Consider the following 14,707-nt stretch of genomic DNA (forward strand, 5'->3'; position numbering starts at 1 on the left):
CATACTAAGTGGCAGTGATGAACTTGAAGCAATGTTGTATATGATACCTTTTTTAACATTGTTTTTGACACACTGTACCTTTAAAAAATTCTAAAACATAATTTAAAAAAGTTATACTGAATAAAAACCCCTTCTAAAATCACTGAGTAGTAGTAGACTCCAACACAAGAAACACATGGAAAGAAAAGGAAATAATAAATAAGATGCTAACAGTGGTCTGACAAAAAAAACAACAGTAAGTAAAATGTGAAGTGTAGTTTAAAAAAAAAAAAAAAAAAAGTGAGGAGGGAGATGTTGAGTGGGGAGCACTTTGACAAAGGTACAATTGTCTGCTGATTTGGGATGCAGCTTGGGGAGCCCTAAGAGTTCAGTATAAATATTTAACAGAACAAGACTCAAGGAGGAAGTCTTGAATGTAAGTAGGGCCCAGTTTGCTCAACTTAAGGTCAATCTAAAGAATGCAGGTTTGGGGCAATATGACCATGTGTAGCGAGGTGGATACCCGCTGCTGCCCTGAAGGGCTTGAAATCAGCCCTGGGAGAAGGCTGTTGCTAGGAAAGCGGCAAGCCTGGGCTGACTGGGGAAGCGGCTGCAGCTAGGCCACACCCCAATTAGGCCACAGCTGGCCGGTATAAAAAGGCTGAGAGCCAGGGGCTCAATGGTCTCTCTCTGTGTTCAGGGAGAGAAGGGCCTGGCTGCAGGGCACTTAACCAAGTGCCTAGAGTGGAGCAGGGCTGGGGAAAGGCCAAGGCCAAGGGAGGCCAAGGCCAAGGGAGCCCCAGGCTGCAGGTCTAGGGTAAGGCCAAAGGTAGGGTTACCATATTAAAACATTTAAAAAAGAGGACACTCCACGGGGCCCTGGCCCTGCCCCAACTCCACCCCCTCCCCTGAGCGCCCCACATTCCCCCTCCTCCTCCCTCCCAGCCACACAAAACAGCTGCCTGAGCGCTACTGGCTTCATGGTTTGCCGGGCAGCCCCCAGACCTCCAGACCCTGTGCCCCCGGCCGGGCACTTCCCCAGCACAGCCAGAGCCCGGGAGGGGAAGCGCCCGGCCGGGGGCGCAGGGTCTGGAGGCTGCCCGGCAAACCGTGAAGCCGGTAGCGCTCGGGCAGCTTGGCTCTTCAGCTGCACAGAGCTGAGGTGTCTGGGGGGAACAGCAGCAGCCGCCACCACCGGAGCCACTCTAAGGTAAGCAGGGGACAGGGATGCCGGCAAAGCATTTTCCTGGACATGTTCGGCTTTTTGGCAATTCCCCCCGGACGGGGATTTGCGGACCAAAAAGCCGGACACATCGGGGAAAATCTGGACATATGGTAACCCTAGCCAGAGGGGCACTTGGGTTGCAGGAGGCAGCCCATGGGTAGGCAGAGGCAGCAGGTCCGAACCCCTTTGTATGTGATGAGTGGCTTATACTGCAGTCTGCCCCAGTGAATGGGGGCTAGATAGAGACTGGGCAGTAGCCTAACACTGAGGTGAAGTTGGGATAGTGGGTGGGGGTTCCCCTGGGAGGGGGAGACCCAGAGCTGTGAGGGGTTACTGCCAGGGGGCAGCACCCCAGACAACAGGGCACTGGGTCCAGGAGGGACACAGGGGCCAAGTGGCAGTGGGACACCGCCCTGCAGAGGGCGCTCCAACGGCTGGAGAGCTAATTCCCAGAGACGACCAGCAGGAGGTGCCACCGGGTGTGTCTGCGCCCGCTTACACCATGGCTGCACATACTGCAAGCTAATTTACTGTTGCATTTTGAACAAGCTGCAAGTGATGGAAATACCCTGCTGTGACCTGTAATTTCCTCTCAACAATACTCAGTCCTTGCTGTTGCAATGATATGTTGCTGTTTGGTGGTCAACAGGGGATTGCTCAAGTGAAACACACTGCTACCATGTCTGGCTCTCAGCTTTCCATAAAATAATACCCGCAATGTATTAACTTTACTCACTACCTATAAACAAGTCCCCTCCATAGGGAGTGAGCTTTATAGGATGTGCCTCCTCATCCAGCAACTTCTACCTGGTAGAAAGGCTTTTGTCTTCCCAGGGCTGTGGATGAAGAAACTCTGACAGACTCAGCTTGCAGCATCATCTGAGCATTTCTCCATGGCTGAGGCTGAATTTGAAAAATGCAGAGTAAGAGAGATACAATTGTGCTGATGCTATTTTAGTCCATATTTAGACATTATCTTGGTAAACCTCCTACGTTGAGTTACATGGATTACAGGATAGCTTGAGGGATGCTGAATTTCCAGTATTCTAAGGCACATGTTCACTATTACTGATTGATTCCATCTTCTAGGAATGCCTTGCAAGGCAGTTACCGCAGTTACGCCTTTCACTTCAGCAATGTCCCTTAGTTACTGCTACAATATCTTATGCATGGTCCATTGTGTCAAATTTTGCTGAGAGGCTCTATGTGACTGGCTCCTATTTACAACGAGCATATCATTCATGCTGCCACAAAATTAATCTCTCCCCTACAAGGCAATGGTCCTAGGCCATCATCATGGGGTCATCACTTGTGAAGGGTTTTACACGTTTCCAGCAGCAATGGCAGAAGCCCAGATAGAGAACTGGCTTTAGGGATTCCAAGCAAAGAAAGGTGAATCTAGACAGGTGTTGCCTAGTTTATGCACAGGAAACAAATGTCAACAAGAGTATTGGGTTACCTTAAATTTATTCTATCATATGTAGATAAGCATGATGAGAGACACCTTGTCATGCATTGCTAAACATATCTTGCTGAGGAACCTATTGGCCTTATAACAGTGTACACTGTTAGAAACATCTGTACTCTAACATTACCCCTTTAAAATGATTTATGAAAGCATTTTATGTTTCTGTTTCTAGTTGCCCACCAAATGGCAGTAAGGAAGGCCTTAATGCTCATTGAGGTGACAATACTTTAGGCAAACAATATTAATTGTTTTTGTTTGTTTGCTGTTACATGTTTAGACATTAGGCATTTTGATAAGTTAGATAATGTCCCACAGGAAAACCACTATTTAAATTTTCTATTTATGACATCCATTCTGCAGTTTCTTTTTTAAGATCACCTGAATTTGAAGTAGTTGTGTTTTAACATATACCCCTCTGTTGCAATGTAGATTATCGCCAGATACCAAGGACAAGATTTTTAGAAGTGTCCAGTGATTTAAGCGTACACAACTTGAAATCTGCATTCTCAGAATGCTAAGTTCTCAATCTCTGAAAATCAGAACCCTTTAAGATGTCTCAGGTTGAACACCCAAAAATTGAGGCACCTAACCACTAGTCACTTTTGAACATCTTGTTTGAGCTATAAAATTCACATAAGATAGAACATGGGACTGAAAGTAAACAATATAGGCTGAGTCTTTAAAGACTCAATCATCTGTTCAGAATTTGCAGTGTTTAACAGTGTTAGATGTATTTAGTTCAGTAGAGTGCATAACTGCACTGTCCCAGGAGCAGACCAGACAGTGAATTGTAACATTCAAAATTTTTCCCTTGCTTCCATGTTGCTCAGAGGAGGTTGAGAGTTATTTCTCCCTTTTATGTGGAGCACCTTTGTTCCTCTGGCCAGTGAGGGGTGGGGGAGAAAAAGAGCAGGCCTCTTCCCACTCTCTGGCCCTGTCCATTCTCTCCCCACTCACAGTACAGAGCAGATGATTAGCCCCTACACTCAACTCCATGACTGAAGTCACAAGCTGAGCTGGGCCAAACAAGGAGGAACATTCTTCCCTGTTTGGCCAAGTGAGAGCTGTGACAGTCCAACTTCTAGAAGTGACTGTTAGCTTATACCACAGATTTGTCTATAATTGGGGTTTTGAAAACCAGCAACAGAAGCATCCTACCTGAACTATTTATAGTACTTCCTGCCTATGTAATGTCATTGAAATCATTTGAGAAATATTTATGGTTCTTGCTGTGGGACAAACTGATCAGCTTTGCTGTAGGTCTCAGTAAGTTCTACTTGTTGTGACATTAACTATTCCAAAGCACAAGCTACACTGGATATTGGTTAGCTAAAGAGCGACATGCATGAGAAATTACCCAGGGGCCTGAAGAGGTTATAACGAGCAAGAAACCTATGTGGATTTGCTGACTGAACAGTGTCTTCCCCAAGAGAAGTGTTCAGTCTATAATGATTGTGACACAAACATCCTACAGGGTCTTTTTATTTTTAATAATAAAATTTTGACACTCTAAACTAGATGATATATTAATCCACATAAACAAGTATTTTTAGCTTGTCCACAGTAGAACATGTAAACACAATACGAGCATCAATATATGCTCTTTACTGTTCCTATAATAACCCAGCTCTCGCCTTTATTTTAAAAAAGAACAATGTCCTGGTTTTGTTCTCAATTTGCAGTTCCATTCTGAACCATTTGTAGATAGTCTTTGTGAATTTTTTCCTGTGCTTCATAAAGTTTCTTCAGTTTCTTCATTTGTCCTTTGCTGAGTTCTTTGCCTTTTGTATCATGGGTAGGAAATCCCTGGAATATTAAGAACACTAATATCTTAGAAATTTTCATCCAGATACTTTGTTTGCCTTTGGTCAATCTGATAAATTCGTGGCTAGATTTTATCACCTCTTTCCACCAGAATCATGCATTACTGCTAGAAGAGAGTAACAGCATTGAATGGTCTGGGTCTCCAACAGATCCCCTGAATCTGCCAGGTCTTGGAGTGGGAGGAGGGGGGAGACAGGGTGTGTGCATAATCTTTACCTCCCAACTGGAAGTTTCTGCAATTTAATCCTTAAGAAGATTTCTATCCCAAAAGTCATAGAAGTCTTCCCCAGTAGCAGGATGGCCAGGAAGACAAAGACATGTTATGGAAACCCCCTAAAAGTTATGGCTCTTACATACACCCTTCCACAGGACATCAGTGTTATACAATTCAGTGAACACTTAAGAGCATGAACCTGCTCCCATCAAATTAACTGATAATGCTCTATTGTCTTCAGTGGGGAAATAATAACTGACTAAAGTGCCTGATCAAGTTCTTTCTTTTCAATTAGCATAAAGAAAATTTCCCCATATTTCTTACATTTTCATCGAACTTGGAATATTTGTCAAGCTCTGATTTAAACATTGCATGTGGTGGAATCTTCATCTTTGCCAGTTTTGCTGCCTGCAATATAAAATATGCATTACATCTTTACAGTTAATTAGCATCCTAACGAATTACACTGTCACTTGTCCTTTTCTGAAAAGCTGTCCCTGGGTGTACATGAACTGATGCACAGAACATCTAAATTGCAAATCAAGGAGACCACATCACACTTGTCCATTATGTGGAGAGAAAGGAATTATCAGTGAGGGACAACTCTATATGAATCTTGAACATATCTGTCTGGGGGAATAAGTAATTAACTTAGTACTTTGTTGCAACAATTACTCAGTTAGGATCCAATTAAGACCAAAAAAAAAAAAAAGTGCTGTTTCCCCCTACAACAGCTCAGAATAGCCAGCTTATGTGGTGCAGAAGCCACATGTACTTTTTGTTTAATTTGAGCTCTTGTTGTATTTTAAGTACAAACATAGAAAGTAAGCTATTTGGGAATGAGCTCATTGCAGATGTTTCCCTATGCCCAAGCAGAAATCCCATTGATTTGAATAGGGCTCCATACAGGGCATAGCAGGATCAGGGCCCAAAATAACTAAACCATATTAAAGGAAAATTAAACTTTGATTTTAATGAAAATGGTGGCCTCTCAAGATCATTAAAAGCAATGAAGTCATGAACAATTTAAAAAAGAATGGATAAATATGCTTGGAGATTCATGAAAAGGAAACATTCTATTTACAGACAATTTTCCCTGTAGATCATACTTTGAAGGTTTACTTTCCTGTATTGCATTACTAGTGCGATTTGCATGGAAATAGGATCTTTGCTCTACAAGAGGGCATCTGGCTCCTGGTGCTTATTCCTCACCTGAAGTCTTAAGTCTTTGTGCTAAGCACAATTACATGCTATGGAGATGAATGTGTCTTCACAGAGAATTAGACTTCAGGTGAAGCATAAGTAGCAACAGATGGACTCTTAAGGAAAAAGATGCTGTTTTCATGCATATCTATACAATAATAAACAGAGGGAAGAAAATATAAACAACACAGGCAGAAGCCTCTCTAAGTGAAATGTTCCTTAATTGCCAGAGCTCTAAAACGGTTATGCATGCTGTATCCTACTCACAGCTATGCACTAAAAAATGTGCTACAAGGTATTTTAAGAAGCACCTACCACCTCTGTTCAGATTTTGTGGTAATTTTTTTTTTTTTTTTTTTTAATGGTGCCCTTAGAGACATGAACATCTTAGGGTATGTCTACACCCAGCCGCTAGTTCGGCGGCTGGCAATTAAAGTTCTGGGTTCGACTTATCGCGTCTTGTCTGGACGCGATAAGTCGAACCAGGAAGTGCTCGCCGTCGACTGCGGTACTCCAGCTAGACGAGAGGAGTACCGCGGAGTCGACGGGGGAGCCTGCCTGCCGCGTGTGGACCGAGGTAAGTTCGAACTAAGGTACTTCGAACTTCAGCTACGTTATTCACGTAGCTGAAGTTGCGTACCTTAGTTCGATTTGGGGGTTTAGTGTAGACCAAGCCTAAGTGACCTAACTTGTAGGCACAAATAATTGTGAGCAAAAAGCTGCCCACCGCATTAATTTTCACCCCCCAAATATAAATAAATAAAAAGTGGAGGGCCAGCTGAGGCTGGGCTGAAAATTCGGCCCACAGTATATTGTTGCCTGCATAAGAATATAGCCATTAACGCACATCTTCAAAAACAATGCCCATTTTAATGTAAATTAAAAAGATATTTGAATATTTACCTCCTGTTCTTGTTTTTTCCTAAATGCTTCTTCCTTCTTTCTTTTTTTCTCCTCTTCAATCTATAAAAAGTCAAATTGAAAAACAGCATTACTTAATCAAAATTAAACCATTGCATTAGGTTATTTCTTACTAATGTCAGCTAAGTAGCTCTATGTTTTCGATGTTTGATTATAGGCAAAGCTGGTAATGACACCTATAATTATGGTTGCTCAGTGCATCTATTATAAGACCCTGTTTTCAGTTACTTATACCTTTGTCAAAACAACTCTTCACACTGAAATTTTCCCTGCCTGGTGTCTGCCTCAGCCGGAATATTTTTGGGAAGTTTCAACAGAAGTGTTTCAGCCATTACTCAGAAAGAGATTAGGGATCAATACATTATTAGGCCCATATTAAATAATCCTTACAAATTGTAATTGAGAAGCTCTAGTGCGCCATGCTTTGAAAAAAAGTGTTTGAAATTTGGGAGGAGGGTCATCTTTGTATCAGGGATGAGCCTTTTGCTATTCCCATGGGAAAAAAGTCCAAATTTGGCCAAGTTATGAATCTCTGAAAAGTCTCAGGGCACGTCTTCACTACCCGCCGGATCGGCGGGTAGCAATCGATCTATTGGGGATCGACTTATCACGTCTAGTGAAGACACGATAAAAATCGATCCCCGATGGCTCTGCCGTCGACTCTGGAAATCCACCGCGGCAGGAGGCGGAAGCGGAGTCAACGGCGGCGCGGCAGCGGTCGACTCGCCGCCGTCCTCACAGCCAAGTAAGTCGACCTAAAATACGCAACTTCAGCTACGCTATTCACGTAGCTGAAGTTGCGTATCTTAGGTCGACCCCCTCCCGTAGTGTAGACCTAGCCTCAGTTTAACCAAGCTCAGACTTGTTAGAGTCTGACAGCTAAATTCTCCAAAGATTCTTTCAGTACTGAGCATACTTCAGCAGGGGAGATGTAAAGTCTAGCCAGGGAGCCCAGCCCACAGAAAAGAATGAGGACACAAGGACCTGAACTGCAACTCCCATGTGGCACTATGACATTTCCTAATCAATATATTCAAATTTTTGGCTGAAAACTTTCCGTTTCTGATTTTTTTTTGATGGAATTGCCTTTTTTCCCCCCACTTTATTTTAAAACATAGAAGTTATACACAAAAAATTACATCAAAAGACTATTAAGGTTGCAAAGTCAAACACTCAAAAGTTAGGAAATACTAGAATTAAGGTTCCTATGCAGCATTAATTCAGTCATCTTGTGGGTGTGCATTACGATTCAGTCTTTAATTACATGATCACATGCTATTTTTTCCACAGGAATCCTGCCTCATTCAGTGCTACGTTATTGAAGACTTAGCAATTTCATTCTGTTTTTATCAGCAGATGTCAAATCAGTACTGCTAACTATATGGAAATACTTACCTTTGCTTTGTATTGACAAATATATCAGAATAATTTACTCATAGAAATTATTCTACCAGGGAGAGACAAGCAAAAATAGGTCATACTCAGCACATCATAATTGTATAAAGGCTTTTGAAACTTGAAAAGGTATTTAAATCCCCCATAGCATACTTTCAAGCAATTATCTCAAATTCCTTTTCTCAAGTGCCACTTGAGTTTTGCTATCAGTTTGGGTGCGCTATTTTCCATTTTGTTTGTATTAAAATTTTAATTTCTCACAAATCAGCAAGGAAATATGTAATGTCAATAATTACATGTGTTTTACTTTACATGTGCAAAATAATATAATACACAAACTAGTTTAACATGAAAGAATTTAAAACCTTTTTCTTTTCTTCTCTTTCTTTTAGTAAGGTCTCCCTGTCCACCAATTTGACCACAGTTGGGAGTCCTGGAGAAACAACAAAGAAAAATAAATACATAGCAGTTCCAACACTTACATGTCTGGTACCACAAACATTTCTTGAAAAACATCCTGCAGTAGTCTTTTCAAATTGTATTACTAAGTTAAATGCAAATGCCACCAAATGACCATTTAGAAATGACTGAGGAGCTAACCACCATACAAGGAGATGCAAATATACATTTTATCTGAATACTTTTAAAAGTTTAAAAACTAAATCTGTTAAAGCTCTATGCATTCAGTAAATTTGACAAGGATTTCTGATGATTCTTGATCATATTGACATTTTTCAATATCTTGAGAAAAGAATTCACCAAATTTTAGCAACAGCTACAATTTACAATACGACAGACTGTTTGTTACCTTCATGATCTTCAAATCGAACTCCAAGCTCAGGAAGAATGTCATCTCGAAGAGCATCACTCAACTGCAGTACTTCAGTTACTACAATGCACAGAAAAAGTAAACATTCTGACAATTTAAAAATGAAAATTTACTTCTCTTCCACACTGCTATGTAGTTATATAATGCAAGTAAAAAATTACTAGTTAGACCAGTTTCTCTCTCTCTCTTTTTTTTTTTTTTTTTTAAGTGATAGGTGTAAGTAAGGTTACACTGAGCCAGAGGAAGAAAGAACTTGTAATCTCTTGACCCTGTGTGCCAGAGAAGCATGTTTCTTCTAGATAGACCTGGAATTTGTCGCCTCTTCCCAAGATGCTGCTGCTACTACTCCAAAAAAACAAGATACCTCAAGCTATGTGATGTAACTGCTTAGAGGCCCAGGAGTCTCACAGTTACTGTTAAACAGACCTCTAATCACGTGGCATTACAATGCGCTATTTCTAGCCCTGAATATAATTCCTCATCTCAGCATTTTAAGAAAAAAGATATTTTGTGAATTTAGCCTTTTGTACCTTGTGAATTTGTCTCTTAAAATTACTTTAGCATGCTACTAACCAGGGACGGTGCAACCACTAGGCGAACTAGGCAGTGGCAGTGGCCTAGGGCGGCAAGTAGTTGGGGGCACCCGGGGCCGTCCTCAGGCATAGGCAGCTGGGTAGGGCACCTGAAAATTTGGGGCATCACGGGGTCTTAGTGTCCACCCTCCTGGTTTTCCTATCCCTGTTCTGACCCTTCCTGCAGGCTCTGAGCCTTCCTGGGAAGGGGATCTAGTAGTTGAGAAAAAGTCTCCAGCCTGCCAGACCTATTAGCACAACACTGAAACTAACAGGCATTTGCCAACCCCCAGGTATCTACTGTCAGTTTCTGAATGTACTGACAAAAAAAGTTGTGCATGACTAATATTTACTCAGAACATGTCAGTCTACAGGACCTTAGTGTAAAATTTGCTTTAAAAATATTTCTTTGGTGAAGATTATAAAAATCACATCTCTAAAATATCCTTGCATAGATTTTTAGATGCACAATCATCTTTAGCCTTAAATGCTTGCATCTTCAGACATATGTTTTTTTAAATAAATTCTTCAAAAGACCACCCTTATCTAAAATACATTTTTTTTTTTTTTTTTTTTACTATAGTAATTAAAAACAACTTCCAGATAGCTGGACAAAGAGTTTCTTATCTAAAATACATTTTTTTTTTTTTTTTTTTTACTATAGTAATTAAAAACAACTTCCAGATAGCTGGACAAAGAGTTTCCCTTTCTTTACTTCTGACTATCTGATGAACTAGTTTTAAGCAAAATCAGAACCGTAGTAAGATATAAAATCCTTTGTTATGCCTAAAATCTTTGGTAACATTTTTTAAAGTTGGTGAAATTTCATAAACATGTGTATTGTTATGGAGATCACACACAGTAAATTAGTGTTCCCTTTTTCTAAAAGCAATGAACATTGTAATGAACACACTAAACCTTTGTGACAGATTAATTTAAAATAATGTCTCTTTCAGTGAGTTAAATATGTAGTAATCTGGAATGATTACTTTATGAAGGCTTAAGAGTATATTTAAAATATAAAATCAGCTTAGAAATACTGATTAAGAAAATGTAAAACAGAAGAGCTGCATCATGTATTCCATAATATTTAATGTTGTATTCAGCAAGACAGCTGACTCACCCTTACTACAAAGTTTTTGCAAATAAATGTCTGACAAACTTCAGGGCATATCAAAAAACCTGTGACTGACTTTTTTTTATTCCCAATTTTAGTGCTTTTAATTAGGTACCTTCTGCATGTCCATTCTGCCTGAGGGAGAGGGTACAGGGGTCTCTGCGGGGAACTGTGACTCTCTGCCACCGTGAGGCGGGCTGGGCGTCTTGTTATTCTTTCTGCCTTGTCCCTCCGCTCCCGCCGGGCTGCCAACTCAGGCTGCCATCGGGCATAGGGGCACCAGTTTAATAATACTGCATAGGGCCCCATAAATCCTAAGGATGGCCCTGGAGCCGCCAAAAAGCGGTGCCCTGGCTCGGCAGGGAGAAGCCGCCTTCCGGAGGCACCAGAGAGCCAGATCGTTGGCAGTGAGCCCCAGCCATGGAGGAGCCGGCGCGGCGCAGGTGGACAGGAGCCCTGCAAAGGCAGTGGCACCGCTAGCGGGTAGCAGCTGCGCCCCCCGCCCCTCCTGCCCAGGCTGCGGTCTGGCGCCCGCTCCGGGGGCTCCTGCAGGCTGCAGCAGATGCATGCGGGCAGAGGCCCCCGTACGCCCCCCAGGTCCCCCCTCGGGCTCTACGACTCCTGGTCATGTGAGCCGCCGCCGGGGCGCAGGGCCCTGAGCCTGCTCCGGGAGGGGCAGCGGCAGCTCACACTCCCGGGAGTGGCAGAGCCTGAGCACGGTGAGGGGGGAGCCAGGGGGACGCACGGGGGCCTCTGCCCACATGCATCTGCTGCAGGAGCCCCCAGAAGGCAGCTCCTCCCTGCCAAGCTGCTGCAGCAGCCCAAGCCTGGCAAAGCCACTGAGTGGACTCGGGGTGGGGAGGGCTCACGGGGGGCTGTGCACCCTCCAAGGGAGTGGGGAACCTGGTCTGGGGAGCAGCCCCTGGGCACGGCTGGCCCCTGCGGTCTATAAAGGCTTGTTGGGATTTGCCCCTCAATGAACCGATGTTACCGGGGGGGGGGGGGGGGGGAGGGGGGTGCAAGGTGGAAGTTTCACCTAGGGTGCAAAATATCCTGGCACCGGCTCTTCTACTAACGACTTCTTCAACATTCTATACAAGGATGAAAAATAGCAACTTTTGATGTCCGACTAGTTCCTGTAAGAAGGAACATAGGAATTGCCATACTACAGATTTGAGGTCCATCTAGTCCAATATACTGTATCAGACAGTGGCCAAAACCAGACGTTTCAGAGAAATGTGTAAGAACCTCACAGTAGGCAGATGTGGGGAAATCTGCCCCCTCACATTAGGTCTCATCCAGGTCTCTAATAGTTAGACTGACTTAAACTCTGAAGTATGAAGTTTAATATCCTTTCCAAAATGTTGTTGATTTAATGACTTTAGATCTTCTTGATATCCATGTAATTGCCCAGTCTCTTTTTAAATCTTGCTAAGCTGTTGGCCTCAATGACTTCTTGTGGCAATGAGTTCTACAGTCTATTTATTCATTGTGTAAAAAAATATAATCATTTTATTAGTTTTTAATTTGCCACTTTTAATTGCATTGAATGTCTCCTTACTCTTGAGTTCAGAACTCAAGAGACTTCCTCTGTACTTTTCAGTATTGCATATACTTTGATCATGTCCCCTCATTTCCTTTCTCAAAAATTATCAAAACCGTTTTTTCCTTCACTTGATTAACTATTTAAACAATTTTTGTAAAAGTGGAGCTATAATTTGAATGTTTTATACACAAAAAGCTATAATCACTATTTTTTTTGCCAGCTACATCTAGTTATCTTCCAGAATGTCAGTAAGTATAATTTTAAAAAATCACTGCAAGTTACGTAAAACAACTGGATGTCATGACTGTAAGTCTCTTTCACAGAGGGCTAACTCAACTACACATGGGTGAAACTGAGGATATATTTTGCCTAAATGTTTGATACCATTATTATCTGTAATGCCGCAAAGCCCCAGTCAAGGATCGGGGCCCGATTTTACTAGATGCAGCATACATGCAATAAAACGACAGCCCCAACCCCAAAGAGTTTACATTATACATTAATGACATGACGTAACAGATGGATGAATCAAATATAACAGGTGGGGAAGGAAGGATGGGTTAACAGTAATATACGTTGTAAAGACTTGAAGCAGATCACCTATGTAGCCATTATCAGTTGATCATGTCAGTCAGGGGAAATAATTTAACATGCTTTAGTTTTAATTAAAAAGATTTTTAATAAAGAAATCTTAATTGCTGGAGCTTGAAATAAAATTTTTGTTCAAATATATTTTAAATCTCCAGCCCCACCTAATCAAACGTATATTAAGGCTCCCCTAATGTCTACTTCCAAGTGCTTAGTCAAATCCTCTAAAACCTGCAGAAGAATCTAGCAATGGAGGGGGAAGAGAAATTTCAAAGATAGGCAGCTTAATGTTTAATATTGATTCACTAATTCAGATAAGTATTTAGCAAATCTTTATAGACATCTAGTTTCTAACACAACATTTTGGAGGTTAGATTAAAAGCATGTTTTTTTCTGGCAGGATTGCCCGAGTTTTAGTTTTGGCTCGCAAAACAGGAAAGTGCAATCACTACTGAAAGAAACCGGAGCTGACCAGAACAAATGCGACTACACAGAACCTTTTTAGCTTTTTATATATTAAAAATCTCTAGATATTAAGTGCCTTTTGTCATTATCACTGTTTCCTGTCTACTCTCTTTTTCAGGCGGATTGCTAAATGAATGAAAACATGGCCTTATTTCATGGTAGCATTTCTTAGTAGCTCTATTTCCTATACTGAATTGTGGTTTCAGAATTTCTCACAGCAATGTTCCCTAAAGCAGCATTTCCTAACCTGGATGGCATTTCCTAACCTAGTCTATGATGGCGCGGGGCAGAGTGGAGTGGACAAGAAAGGGTTCAAGGCAGCTGGAAAAGCTGCACCCTGCCTGGAGCCACTTGACTGCTCTTTGTGAGTTTACTGCTGTGATTAATGCTCTAGGAAAATACTTGAAACCTCCCTGCTCTTGTGATATGTGGTCCCCTAATAAAAATAGCCACAGGAGTAGGTTGTGTACAGTACTATAGATATAGGAAGCAGTCTGTCACACTAAGCGCTGTGTTTGTCTCTGCTCTCATAACATAGCTCTGCTGCAAAAGCAGCTGTCCCAGCAACACAAAGCTATCAAAAAATGTCTCCTGCCCCAATTAGTTTGTAGCCTGCTGGTGAGTGGCAGAATGAGTTGGCAGCGGAAAATACACTAAAAGCTTCCCCAAGGAAAACAGTAAAAGTGAATAAAATTGTAAGAAGTAAAGAAAAGGACATCACAAGAAAGGAGGGGATGAGTGGAACAGAGAGAGATGAGGAAAAGAGACAGAAATTAGAAGGGATACAGCAAGGAAGCTGAAGCTAGACAAATTCAGAGTAGAAATAAGGTGCACATTTTTTAACAGTGAGGGTAATTAACCATTAGAACAATGTATCTAGAGATTTGACAGATTCTCCATCATTTGAAGTCTTTAACTCAAGACTGGCTATCTTTTTTAAAGATAAACAATGGTATGGGCTTGATGCAGAAACTACTTGGTGGAATCTTATCCTGTGTTATGCAGAAAGTCAGACTAAATGATCAGAATGGTCCTTTCTGGCTTAAATCCTGTGAATTCTGCCAAGGCATGGCATGAGGGTATGTAGGGAAGTGCCAATCCATCCGAAATCAGGAACCACTGCCCTACTGAATCACATCTATTCCACCTACACACAACAGGACAGTGGAGAAGCTATTTTCCTGTATCCTTCCAATATCACACATTTTCAAAGAACAGGAGTACTTGTGGCACCTTAGAGACTAACCAATTTATTAGAGCATAAGCTTTCGTGGGCTACAGCCCACTTCTTCGGATGCATATAAAGTGAAACATATTGAGGAGATATATATACACACATACAGAGAGCATGAACAGGTGGG

General features: G+C 41.8%; 1 protein-coding gene across 1 annotated transcript in view; it reads right to left on the reverse strand.

The window, feature by feature from the left end:
* Positions 1-4,343: 4,343 nt before the first annotated feature.
* Positions 4,344-14,707, reverse strand: part of CARS1 (cysteinyl-tRNA synthetase 1) — a 57,604-nt gene continuing 47,240 nt past the window's right edge. The window contains exons 19-23 of the mRNA XM_065402958.1: positions 9,038-9,118; positions 8,595-8,662; positions 6,817-6,876; positions 5,035-5,118; positions 4,344-4,478 (exon numbers count right to left, since the gene is read on the reverse strand). Coding sequence (XP_065259030.1) covers positions 4,344-4,478; positions 5,035-5,118; positions 6,817-6,876; positions 8,595-8,662; positions 9,038-9,118 — 428 coding nt within the window. The remainder of the gene's footprint in view (positions 4,479-5,034; positions 5,119-6,816; positions 6,877-8,594; positions 8,663-9,037; positions 9,119-14,707) is intronic.

Source organism: Emys orbicularis, chromosome 4 (genome assembly GCF_028017835.1).
Source record: "Emys orbicularis isolate rEmyOrb1 chromosome 4, rEmyOrb1.hap1, whole genome shotgun sequence".
In the NCBI taxonomy this organism is placed as follows: domain Eukaryota; kingdom Metazoa; phylum Chordata; order Testudines; family Emydidae; genus Emys; species Emys orbicularis.